A 12,183-nucleotide genomic window follows, 5' to 3' on the forward strand; every position below is an offset into this window, starting at 1 on the left:
ATCGTTTTAAACACTGAGTCAAGGCTTTACATAAAAATACCATCCTACTTCCCCCCCTAAGTTTCTAAAATATTACATACTTTCCTCAACATCTGCAGTCATCCAGGAATTTTTAGGAAAATTTCGTGCCTGATCTTAATTCCTAATCCCTAGCTCTTTGGGCTCAGTGACAAAAGATCAAAACCACCAAGAATGATGGTTCACTTGAAGTCAGGCAAGAGACCCTGGCTCAGTTAGTCTTATAGGATGAAAGCAGTGCTGCATCAAGTGGCTCTATGCAGGAGGGGCACATGAAGGATGTCATCAATCAGTCATCTATATAGTCCAGGTAATAGATGTGCATGCACAGCAGAAATCGAATCAGGTCCCCATAAACAAAGTCCATCATACAGATCACACACTCTTGGATCTTGTTTTCTGATCCATCTCTTCCAGGGTCATAAACTCCTTTAGGCAGATGCTGTATAAGGCCTATTCTTTGAGCTATCCTAATTTGTTCCTTTTTGGTCAGCTGAGTTGCTAGCCAAGTCTGGCTAGGTGTTGGATGATACACTGGAATTGGAACTTGTTCCTGATGTATTGGTGGCTCCTGATCAGGCTCCGTGCCCTCGCCAAAGCTAGCCCTGTCGGACTGAGACTCATGAAGCAGGGACATGTCATCCAAGGTGGGGGATTTGAGGCAGTTCCCCATCTTCAGGGCTGGGCTGGGTGATCTGGGCTGTGCTGCTCTGTGCCTGACTCCAAAACCTCTCCACGGTCTCCTTTACTTCCCTATGAAGGCTGTTCTGCCGGGTTTAAGCCTCACCTCTTACCTGTGCACTGTTCTGAAGATTGAAGTATTAACCCAGGAATTTAACCAAGACAGTACCAACAACAAAAATAGAAATGAGAAGACATTTATGCAAAGCACAAACACAGACTTCCAGCTCACCAAAGGCAAATTCTGAAGAGTTAATGAGGTAGAAAAGTCTGATAGTCAACCACCTGGACAGCCTGAACTGATAGCACAAGAAGAAACAAAACAGATGAACAAGGCACTAGAAAAATTCAAAACTGAAATAATTTCCAAGATAACCACAGAGATAGTGAGCAAGATGAAAGACATGACTACAGACTCTAGAATAGAAGCAGATAAAAAAAAATGAGGTCAGAACCAAGATGGAAACCATGAATGCCCAGCACAGGAAAAAAATGGAAACCATGAAACACAATATAGGAAAGAAATGTAAACCAGGAAACAGGTTCAAACAGATATCCAGAAGATTAAAAACTCCATTGAAAGCATTTGCAGCAGAATGAGTGAATGTGAAGATAGAACATCAGATATAGAAGATAGGGTTGCAGTCAGTGACCATGAAAAGAGAGATCTCTTAAAAATAGTAAGGGGCCATGAGAAATTGATCCAACAGCTCCTCGATGAGGCAAAGAATAACATAAGACTGAAAGGAATCCATGAATAAGCAGGAGAAAGTACAAATGACATTAAAAAAATTGTTCACAGAATTAATGACAGAAAATTTCCCAAACAGAGGGAAACAATTTGACATGCAGGTAATTGAGGAATATAGGACTCCAACTAGCCATGATAAAAAAAATCTACATCTAGACATATAATAATTAAGATCCCAGAAACCCAACAGAATAACAAAATACTTCAAACAGAGAAAAGAAACATCACATGCAGAGGGAAGCCCATCAGAATCCCAGTAGAATTCAACACAAACACTCAACTCAAGAGCTTGGAGAGAGGTATTTCAAGCCCTAAAAGAAAACAACCTCCAACCTAGACTGATATATCCTGCAAACTATCCTTCAAAGTTGATGGGGAAATAAGATATTTCCATTACAAAGAATACCTGAGAAATTTCATGAATGCCAAACCAGCACTCCAAACAATTCTAAACATTATTCTGGAAAAGGACAATGAAAGTCACAACTCTGTGAGGCCCAACAGAGCAAACCCAGCAGGCAAGGCAAGAAATTAAAGGCAGGGGGGAATAAAAAATAGTCAACAACAGGACAATACCATGACAATGATAAGTCAATACATATCAATTTTAACCATCATTAGCCTCAATTCACCAATCAAAAGAAATGCAAAATCCAGCAATATGCTGTATATAAGAAATACACTTAATTCACAAAGAAATTCATAAAATGAAAGTAAAGGGATGGAAAATAGTTCTCCATGCAACAGGAGCCCAGAAAAAAGTAGGCATAGCTATCTTATTCGCAGACACAGTAGATTTCAAACCAAAACTAATTAAGAGATACAAAGAAGGCCATTACATCCTTGTAAAGGGAACAATCCAAAAGGAAAAGATGACAATCATAAATATATATGCACCAAATATTAATGCCCCCAACTATATAAAACAAATATTAAGGGACATGAAAAACCAAATAAGCACTCATACATTTGTAGTGGAGGACCTCAATACCCTAGTCACAAAGAGACAGATCGTCTAGACAAAAAAATCAACAACAAAATACTAGAACTGAACCAAGCTTTTGAACAAATGGATTTAATAGACGTCTACAGAGCATTCCACCCTACCAAATCAGAATATACATTCTTTTCAGCTGCACAGGGGTCATTCTCCAAAATAGACCACATACTAGCTCATAGAACATGCTTAAATAAATGCAAAGGAATCAAAGTTATACCATGTATATTATCAGCCCATAGTGCAATTAAACTGGTGATCAGTAGCATAAGAAAGTGTAAGAACTTCACAAACACAGGGAAATTGAACGACACTCTCCTGAACAATCAGTCAGTGGGTCACAGAGAAATTAAAGAAGAAATAAGTCAGTTTTTACAAATAAATGATAATGCCAGTACAACATACAAGAATCTATGGGATACAATGAAAGCAGTTCTATGAGGGAAATTCATAGCAGTGAATGCCCAATTAGGAAAATAGAGCAAGCTCAAATAAACAACCTAATGAGGAATCTTAGGCTCCTAGAAAATGAAGTGCAAGAAAAACCCAAAGCTCACACAAAGGAGGAAATTATAAAGATCAGAGCAGAAATCAATGTAATGGAAAACTAATAGAACGATACAAAAAAAAATGAATCAAAGAGTTGGTTTTTAGAAAGAATAAATCAAATTGATAAACCCTTAGCCAACCTTGTCAAAAAAGGGAAAGGAAAGGCTCAGATCCATACAATTAGGAACAAAAAATGTGAAGTCACAACAAACCCAGCAGAAATGTAGAGGAACATCAATACCTACTTCTAGAACCTATGTTCTAATAAAATGGGAAACAAGAAATGGACAGATTTCTTGATACTTAGGAATTACCAAAGTTGAACAAAGAAGATAAAAAAATTCTAAACACCCCAGTTACAATCAGTGAAATTGAAAACATAATTAAAAGTTTACCAACTAAGAAAAGTCCAAGTCCTGATAGCTTCACTGCTGAATTCTACAAGACATTTAGAGAACTACTGCCACCACCCTTTAAGCTTTTCAATGAAATTAAAAGGGAAGCATTACTTCCAAATTCATTCCTGGAAATAAGTGTTACTTTGTTTCCGAAACCAAAGACCGAACCAAAAAAGAAAACTACAGGCCAATCTCCTTAATGAACATAAATGCAAAAATCTTCAATAAAATACTGGCAAACAGAATTCAGAGGGTCATCAAGAAGATCATACACCTAACCAAATCACATTTACCCCAGGGATAAAGGATGGTTCAGTATATGTAAATCAACAAATGTAATATACAAAGTCAAGGACAAAAACCATATAATCATCTCAATAGGTGCAGAAAAAGCATTCAACAAAATTCAACACCTATTCATGATAAAAACCCTGAAGAAAATTGGAATAGATGGTCTTTATCTCAACTTGATAAAAGCTATCTATGAAAAACCAACATCCATATTAAATGACCAAAAGCTGAAAACATTCATGCTAAAATCAGTAACAAGACAAAGATGTTCACTATTACCAGTCTTGTTCAATATAGTTCTGGAAACCTTAGCCACAGCAATTAGACATGAGAAAGAAATTGAAGCAATAAAGATAGGAAAGGAAGAAGTTAAACTGTCATTATTTGCTGATGATATGATACTCTACATAGAAGACTCAAAAAACTCTGCCAAAAGACTTCTAGACCTAACTGACACTTTGAGCAGAGTAGCTGGATGCAAGGTAAACATTTAAAAATCATTAGCCTTCTTGAACTCAAATAACAGATTCACTGAGAGAGAAATTAGGGAAACAATTCCTTTTACAATAGCATCCAAAAAAATGAAGTATCTAGGAATCAATCTAATGAAGGAAGTAAAAGACCTCTACACTGGAAAATTATGGCACTCTGAAAAAAGAGATTAAAGAGGATATAAGAAAATGGAAAGATATCCCTTGCTCCTGAGTAGGAAAAATCAACATAGTGAAAATGGCCATACTATCAAAACTGCTATAAAGATTCAGTGCAATCCCAATTGAAATTCCAACAGTATATTTCACAGAACTAGAGAAAATAGCACAAAAATTCATTTGGAACAAGAAAAGACCTAGAATAGCAAAAGCCATCCTAGGCAACAGAGACATGACAGGGGGTATCACCATCCCCAACTTGATGCTATGCTATAAAGCTACTGTGATAAAAACAGCATGGTACTGTCAAAGAAACAGATCTGAGGGTCAGTGGAACAGGTTGGAAGACACAAAAACAAATCCAGATGTACTCAGCTACGTCATCTTTGACAAAGGAGCTGACCATCCTCAGTGGAGGAAAGATAGCCTCTTTAATAAATGGTGTTGGAAAAACTGAATTTCAACCTGCCAAAGATTAAAACTAGACCCTTATCTTTCACCTTACACTAAGCTAAAATCCAAGTGGATTAAAGATATAAATATTAAAACAGAAACTCTAAACTTGCTGGAAGATAAGTTAGGCAGAACTCTCGAAGACATTGGCATAGGAAAAGACTTCATGGACAAATCCTCAGTAGCACGGGAACTAGCACAAAATATCAACAACTGGGATCTCATCTTATTAAAAAGCTTCTGCACTGCAAGAGAAACCACTGACAGAGCTAAAAGACAACCTACAATGTGGGAAAAAATTTTTACCTGCTACTCCTCAGGCAAAGACTATTATCTGGAATATATAAAGAACTCAAGAAACCAGGCCCCCCAAATATAAAGATCCAATTCAAAAATGGACATCCAAAATGAGCAGACATTTCTCAGACAAAGAAATAAAAGCATCAAATAAATATTTGAAAAAATGTTCATCATCATTGTTCATTCGAGAGATGCAGATGAAAACAACACTGAGATTTCATCTCACCCCACAAAGAATGGCTGCTATCAAGAAATCAACCAATAACAAATGTTGACAGGGTTGTGGAGAGAAAGGAGCCCTTTTCCGTTGTTGATGGGAGTGCAGACTGGTGCAACCACTGTGGAAATCAATATGGAGATACCTCAGAGAACTAGGATTAGAGGTTCCATTTGACCCAGTTATTCCTCTTCTGGGTATCTTTCCAAAAGATACCACAGTGATATATGCACACCCATGTTTATAGCAGCACAGTTTGTAATAGCTAAAACTTTGAAATAGCCCAATTGCCCACCAGTTGGAGACTGGATAAAGAAGATATAATTTGTCTACAAAATGGAGTACTAGTCAGCCATAAAGAATGAGAAACTAGAGTCATTCATAGGAAAATGGATGAATATTAATTCCATACTCTTAAGTGAAATAAATAAGACACACATGTGTAAATACCAAATAGTTTTTCTGGTGTGAAAAACTAAGAGTGTAAATAAGATCCTAATTTTATAACTGATAATATGAAATAGGAAGAAAGGGGCTAAAGGTGTAGGGGAAATGGGAAGGGTAGGGAAAAGGAAAGAAGGGAAAAGAAAAAATATGAGAAAAGGAAAAAATGGAAGCAAAGTCTTTGTAAATAGAGGAGGGTGGAGAGGTTGAAAGGAAGGGCAGGGTATGGGGAAAAAATAAGAACCAATATACATCATGTAAAAGTACAAGATCCCAATGATGAGTGTAGCTGTACGTATACTTAAAAAATATCAATAAACAATATAAAAGGGTGGACATCGAAAAGCGAGGGCTAAAGAAAAAAAGACAAATAGAGCCATGTAATTTCAAGTATATGGGGGGTCAAAGGTGTCAGTGTCTCAGAGTGGGTGAAAACCAAGACTCTCCATACTAGTCCGCATTTATTGGGTACACACAGCAAGTGGAGGGAGTATGGGTTGACTTATCAGGCGGTGATCCTATGTAGATGCAAATCTCATGCTGATGAAGGCGGAAAGGAGAGCATTCCCAGGACAGTAGGTGGGATGAGTTAAGCTGTTAAGGAATTCATCCCTCCCCAGGGGAAACCTTTCTATTTTTGTATTACTACTTGGTTTTCAAAGAACCAGGTTGTCTTCAGATGATATCATCTTGCCTTTGAGTGCCTCAGTATCATGAACCATTAAGGCCTCAGCTGTGCTTCAGTTGTGACTGGAATTATATTTCCGCGTGTTATAGCCAGTTCATCGGCAAGGAAACACTGGGCCTTAGAGGGCTATACTCATACTTCAATTATTAAATGATTTTACCCCAAAGTTTATGTAAAAGTGCTCTCAATATTTACTATTTTCACTATGAGACACCTACCAATCACTTTATAATTTGTAAAATATTAATTTTCATGTAAATGTTTTATTATAATAATTTTCAAAAATGTCTAATTGGGCAACAAGATTAGATATTGCCTTTTCTCTTGAGTAACATTTATATAGGGAATATAAAACATTAAATAAACATAAATAGATCCTAGTATTTGCTGTTTGTGCAGAGACAAAAAAATAAAAGCCTTCTTCAGCATCAGTGCCCTGCTTGGCAGAGTACATAGTGAAGTAAGCTTGTGAATCCAGAATGAAGTACATGCTGATCCCATGATCTCTGGAGCTAGGCCTTGAAAAGGTCACTGGTATTTCCAGGAAGTGATCAAACTCAGTTCTACATACACAACACAGTTCCTTCTCAGCACAGCCTTGTGAAATGTTTAGGTCTCACTTTCTTAAGGCAAATATATAAGGGCAACCACTGCTGAAAGTTGGGAGGGCTTTGCCTTTTTGCCTCCCTTGTGTTAAGCTCAATCCAACATGTTTGAGGTTGGGTGAACTAGGTTTGGATAAGGAGCTAAAAACGCTGAGAGGCTGAGCCTGGATTGCAAGGTCCAGGATCAAATCCAAAGGTGGTAAGCATAAACCTGACAGAAGAAGCAAACTGGGACAATAGCAGTGGACATAGGACTTTCTAAGAGATCAAAAATGGACCAGGCATTAACTTACTATGTCAGATTCCTGGGTTTTATGTAAGTATGGATTTTCCTCATATGTTGTGTAAGTATGGACTGGCTAGGACCCTATACATGGGAAAATGTCCTAATAGGAAAGGGCTCCATTGTCCAGCTAGGTCTCTAAAAGCTCCTGACTCTATGGCCCCTCAGGTTCCCTGCCATAGCCCCACCTCACAGTGCTTTCTTTTCCTTATCTCACAGTCCATGGCTAGAGAGCCCTGATTTGTTTTGTTTGCTTTGCTTAGTGTTTGCATTCTTTATCTTGCATCTTGAATGTTTTCCTTTTCTTAGTCTTGAGTTTTCCTCTAGGTGGATTCTCCCAGGTAAGGCCATTTTTGGAGAGCAGATAACTTGTTCAGTGCATTTAAGTCTCTAAGAAGAATTTGTTAAACATGAAAAGTTCTGGGCTCTTCCTCAGGGATGTGGTTTATGGGAGAGGTCAATAATCTGTACCTGTGACAAGCACCCCAGGAAATTCTAATCCAAGTGGGCCATGTGGTAGGTTTGAGACTCACACAGCATTCTTACTGCTGTACTCCCAGGCAAACACCCTGGCTCTCTCTTGCCCTGAACAGTGGCTTTGCATGTTGTACAGTGTGGTTATTTTATCTTCAACAAACTTAAAATTTAAATAATTCCCCTCCAGAAGTTCACTGTTTTATTTTTCTGGCCATGTACATTTTAAATATATAGTGTTCATTTGAACACTAAAGATGGGGTTGTGACAGTACCACAGATAAGTCCTGTGTTCTCATGAAACCTGTGGTGGGTATTTAAAGTTCAAAAATTGGGCCAGGGATTTAGCCCAGTGGTGCCACACCTGTCTCACAAGACAAGGTCCTGAGTTCAATCCCTGGTACTGCCAAAAAAAAAAAAAAAAGTTAAAAAATCTTGACAGACTCTAACCGCTATGGATAACAGTTCTTTGTGATGATTCAACCTTGTACTCATGGGGAGAATGGAGGGGACACTGAGTGGGACTGAGTTGAGGCCCGGCATCGAGCACCATACCTTCTAGTGAAGCTCTGGACACCTCCCTCAGGCTCAGCATCATCCTCCTCCCTCAGGGGATAGCTCCACTATCCCCAAACCTAATGACAACATTCTTCTCCCCCGAACTGATAAGAGAAGGAGAGAATGGAGTCACCATGAGTATGTGACCATTAATCTTGATATGCTAACTTCATTGGATTGAGAAATTCCTAGCAGATTAGCAAATCATATTCCTGGTGCGTCTGGTAGGTCATGGGGGCATGACTCTGGGTACTGTATCTGGTCCTTGGTCTCTTCTCTGGCACTGTTCCCCTGCTATTTCTCAGTTGCCATGAGCTGAGTAGCTTTGCCCCACCATGCCCTTCTGCCAGGATGTTCCTGTCTTGGAGTAGCTGACTACGGACTGAATTACCCTACAACATGAGCTAAACATTTCCTCCTTTGGATTTGAATGTTGGGTACTGTGTTTCAGTCTGGAGAAGGGATTAATACCAAGTACAAGCTTGAAGTTGTCTGGTCCCATTGACATTTGTCACTTGGCTTACTGCTTACTCTACAGCACAGGTAGGCTAACAGCCCCCACCTCAACTTTTCTCCTTTTGTTGCCACAGCACAGTCTGTTTCAACCCCTCCCCCAAAACAGAGAATAGGCCCTATTTACTGCCTTCTCCACTGTCCCCAGAAGAATGCTGGCCTATAGTGGTACTGGGTATGTTTGCTGCATGGATAAATAAACATGGATGAATGAACACATGAAGAAATAACAAGTGAATGAGTGAACAAGTTCAAAGTAAATCCACTTTGAATTTAATATCCAAAGTACCCTGCCAAACAGAAATGTTTTACTTAAATCCAACAAGTATCCTGACACTTTAGTGTCTGTTGGCAGAGCCCTTCCAGGCTACACAGTACCTTTGGTCAAACTAGCAAAATCGCCAACCCCTGGGCAGGTGCAGCCCCAAGGGTGGCAGTTTGGTGGAAGAAGACTTTGTGGGAAGGTGAAGGTTCCTTCCTCTGGGAAGGCAGCCCACACTGTTTTGTTAAGATTCAGGTTCAAGTCACAATCATCTCTAGGCTGGGCACCTCTGTGCAGACACACAACCTTTCTCGGCTGCAGAATTCCTTCCCTTTTCTTAGCTTCTCTAGCATTCCATCTCTTCATTCAATTTCCGTTCTCCATCCTGGGGGAGAATTTACTCCCCCACTTCTCTTCCCCACCCCCTTAACCCAAGGGCCCTCCCTGCCTATCTCTACTTGATCTCTCTTCCCCTCTTCACATCTCATCTCTCATGGAGGTTTTCGTCTCCTGCATTTCCTAGCCGCTCACCATTCTCTTACGGTGTCACACTGAGGAAGGGTTTGCTTATGGCACTTAACAGAAAATAAATGAAGGGTAGTTTACATAACTTGACTGAGGTCCCATAAGCCTTAATGAACAAAGTCAGTAATTCAATATAAATATAAGTGACTTCAAACATGCAGTACTGACTTTTGCTTTTGGCTAAAATTGAGTAAGAGGGACCTGGTTTTAACCTTACTCCTGGAATGACAGCAAGCAAAAGGAGCTGAAATATACGAAACAACAGTTTTAAGACCCTGAATATCAGATCACGAAGGATAATGAGGCTGGAGAGATGAGAAGTGAAATGAATGAGCCCCACCGCTGTCTCATCTTGAGACACGGCTCAGGGAGAGGGAACTGAGACGGGACTGGTGGCCTTATGGGTCGAGAGGTCACAGATTAAGAGTTGGGTACCCAAGCAGCCAGTTCAGTGGGAAGAATGCAGAACAGGGGAGAGATGCACAGAAAGAGGGTCCCAGGAGAGGACACTGGTCAGAATGCCGAATGTAGAGAAGGACCTGTGATGGCTTTTATCTAGCCTCATGTGATCATATGCAGGGCTTTGGGGCTGACTGGATTATGGGAGTTTATAGCTAATGTGCTGTTAAGAGGTAGAGCTTCATTACAAGAGGTGTGACCTGGAAGGGTTTGTCTCCTTCTCAGGCTTCCCCCTCACTCTCTGCTTCCTGGATGCCACAACAGGAAGCTGGAGAGCTTGGTAGGTGTTCTCTGCCCATGCCACTGACCATGCAACGACTAAAATGTGAACCAAAATATACGTCTCCTCCTTTAAATTGTGGAGTTGGATATTTTGTCCCAGCAATGAGAAAGTGACTAAGACAGAACCATCTGAAAGGACTGGAGAGAAATTATGCCTGAAAAATGATCATCACCAAACTGATAATTCATGAGTATTGGGTGGATGAAAGGACTGGAGAGAAATTATGCCTGAAAAATGATCATCACCAAACTGATAATTCATGAGTATTGGGTGGAGTACTCAACAGTGCCTCAGTAGTAAGGAATATTTAGCCCTGGATTGAATACTGCTGTGGACCCACTTAAATCATAGAAGCAAGAACCAAAAGGATCAAACTATTTCCAAGTAACCGCATCTCCACAGGAAGCTTAAACAGATTTATTATAATATGAAATATCTATTGTTCAACAATATATAATTCACAAAATGTCTGGCATCCACTCCCAGATTACTAGATAGTCAAAGAGGCCAGAAACATGGCTCAGATTGAGGAGAATAATTAGTCAGTTATTGACCCAACCCACAACTGATGACAGATGTTAAAGTGAGCAGATAAGGCCACAGAAACATGCCATAGGTGCTCCATGGATGTTAGCTGTCGTTCTTATTTTAGTTCATCTTCAGAACAGTTTACTTCAAGGAAGGTATCATCATCCATGCTGATGGAAAGTAAAACTGAGTCTCAGTAATACAGGGTAACCAAATTCCCCAGGGAGCTACCTACAGAGAGGGGCTAGAATTAATTCCTTCATTACCATATTGTAGCATTTACCTGTGAGCTTTAGTTAAAAGAGCTTCACACATGGGCATTGCTAGCATTCAAAAGCTAGTTACTATCATTAGCATGGAACATGGTGAGGGGAGACATGAAACAAAAACAAATACAAAGAGAAAGAGAGACTCTTTAAGAGACTTGTGTGTATGATTTGAAGAATAAAATAAAAATCACCAGCTCTAATCCATTAGAGTGGGACCTATCACTGGAAGAATTGTGCATATGGAAATATATAAAATTTACTTTGACCATGTGCTTGCCTGGGAGAGTCAGATACACTGGAAATAGACTGGATAGATTACACATTGGCCTTGAATATGGTACTCTTGTTACCCTATTCTGTTGCCACAATTATCTAAAAAACCATAAAAGCAAACAAACAAAAAAACTTATCTTCCAGTTTGTGGCCACTAAAGCCATCAGGACTTTTTTATTTCTGTGCCCTGTCTTTCTTCCTTCCTTCCTTCTTTCCTTCTTTCTTTCTTTTTCCTTCCTTCCTTCCTTCCTTGAGTGTATTGGTACATTTTAGGTATACAGTACAGTTACATTCATCATTGGGATCTTGTGCCTTTACATGACAGGTCCTGGTTCTCGTTTTTTCCCCTTATCCCTGCCCTTCCCTTACTCCCTTCTATCCTCCCCATTTGCAAACACTTTGTATCCATTTTTTCCTTTTCTCATATTTCTTCTTTTCCCTTCTTTCCTTTCTCCTACCCTTCCCGCTTCCCCTACTTCTTTACCCATTTTCTTCCTATTTCACATTATCAATTATATAATTTGAACCTTATTTACACTTTTAGTTTTTCACACCAGAGAAACCATTCGGTATTTACATATGTGTGTCCTTTTTATTTCACCTAAGAGTGTGGCCTCAATGTGCAACCATATGCTCTGCTGTCTCCCTTTTTAGGCAATCGGGGGAATTGATTGGCCTATGATAAGTACAAATTGCTTTCAGAGGCCAGGGATT

At 39.5% G+C, this 12,183-nt stretch overlaps 1 protein-coding gene across 1 annotated transcript; it reads right to left on the minus strand.

The window, feature by feature from the left end:
* Positions 1-307: 307 nt before the first annotated feature.
* Positions 308-712, minus strand: LOC104869005 (RING finger protein 11-like). The gene has a single exon (XM_033765676.1). It carries the CDS (start codon positions 689-691, stop codon positions 308-310), a length of 384 nt encoding a protein of 127 aa, XP_033621567.1. The 5' UTR covers positions 692-712.
* Between the last annotated feature and the right edge of the window lie 11,471 nt (positions 713-12,183).

Source organism: Fukomys damarensis, unplaced genomic scaffold, assembly GCF_012274545.1.
Source record: "Fukomys damarensis isolate Sample0158 unplaced genomic scaffold, DMR_v1.0_HiC HiC_scaffold_19, whole genome shotgun sequence".
Lineage (NCBI taxonomy): Eukaryota > Metazoa > Chordata > Mammalia > Rodentia > Bathyergidae > Fukomys > Fukomys damarensis.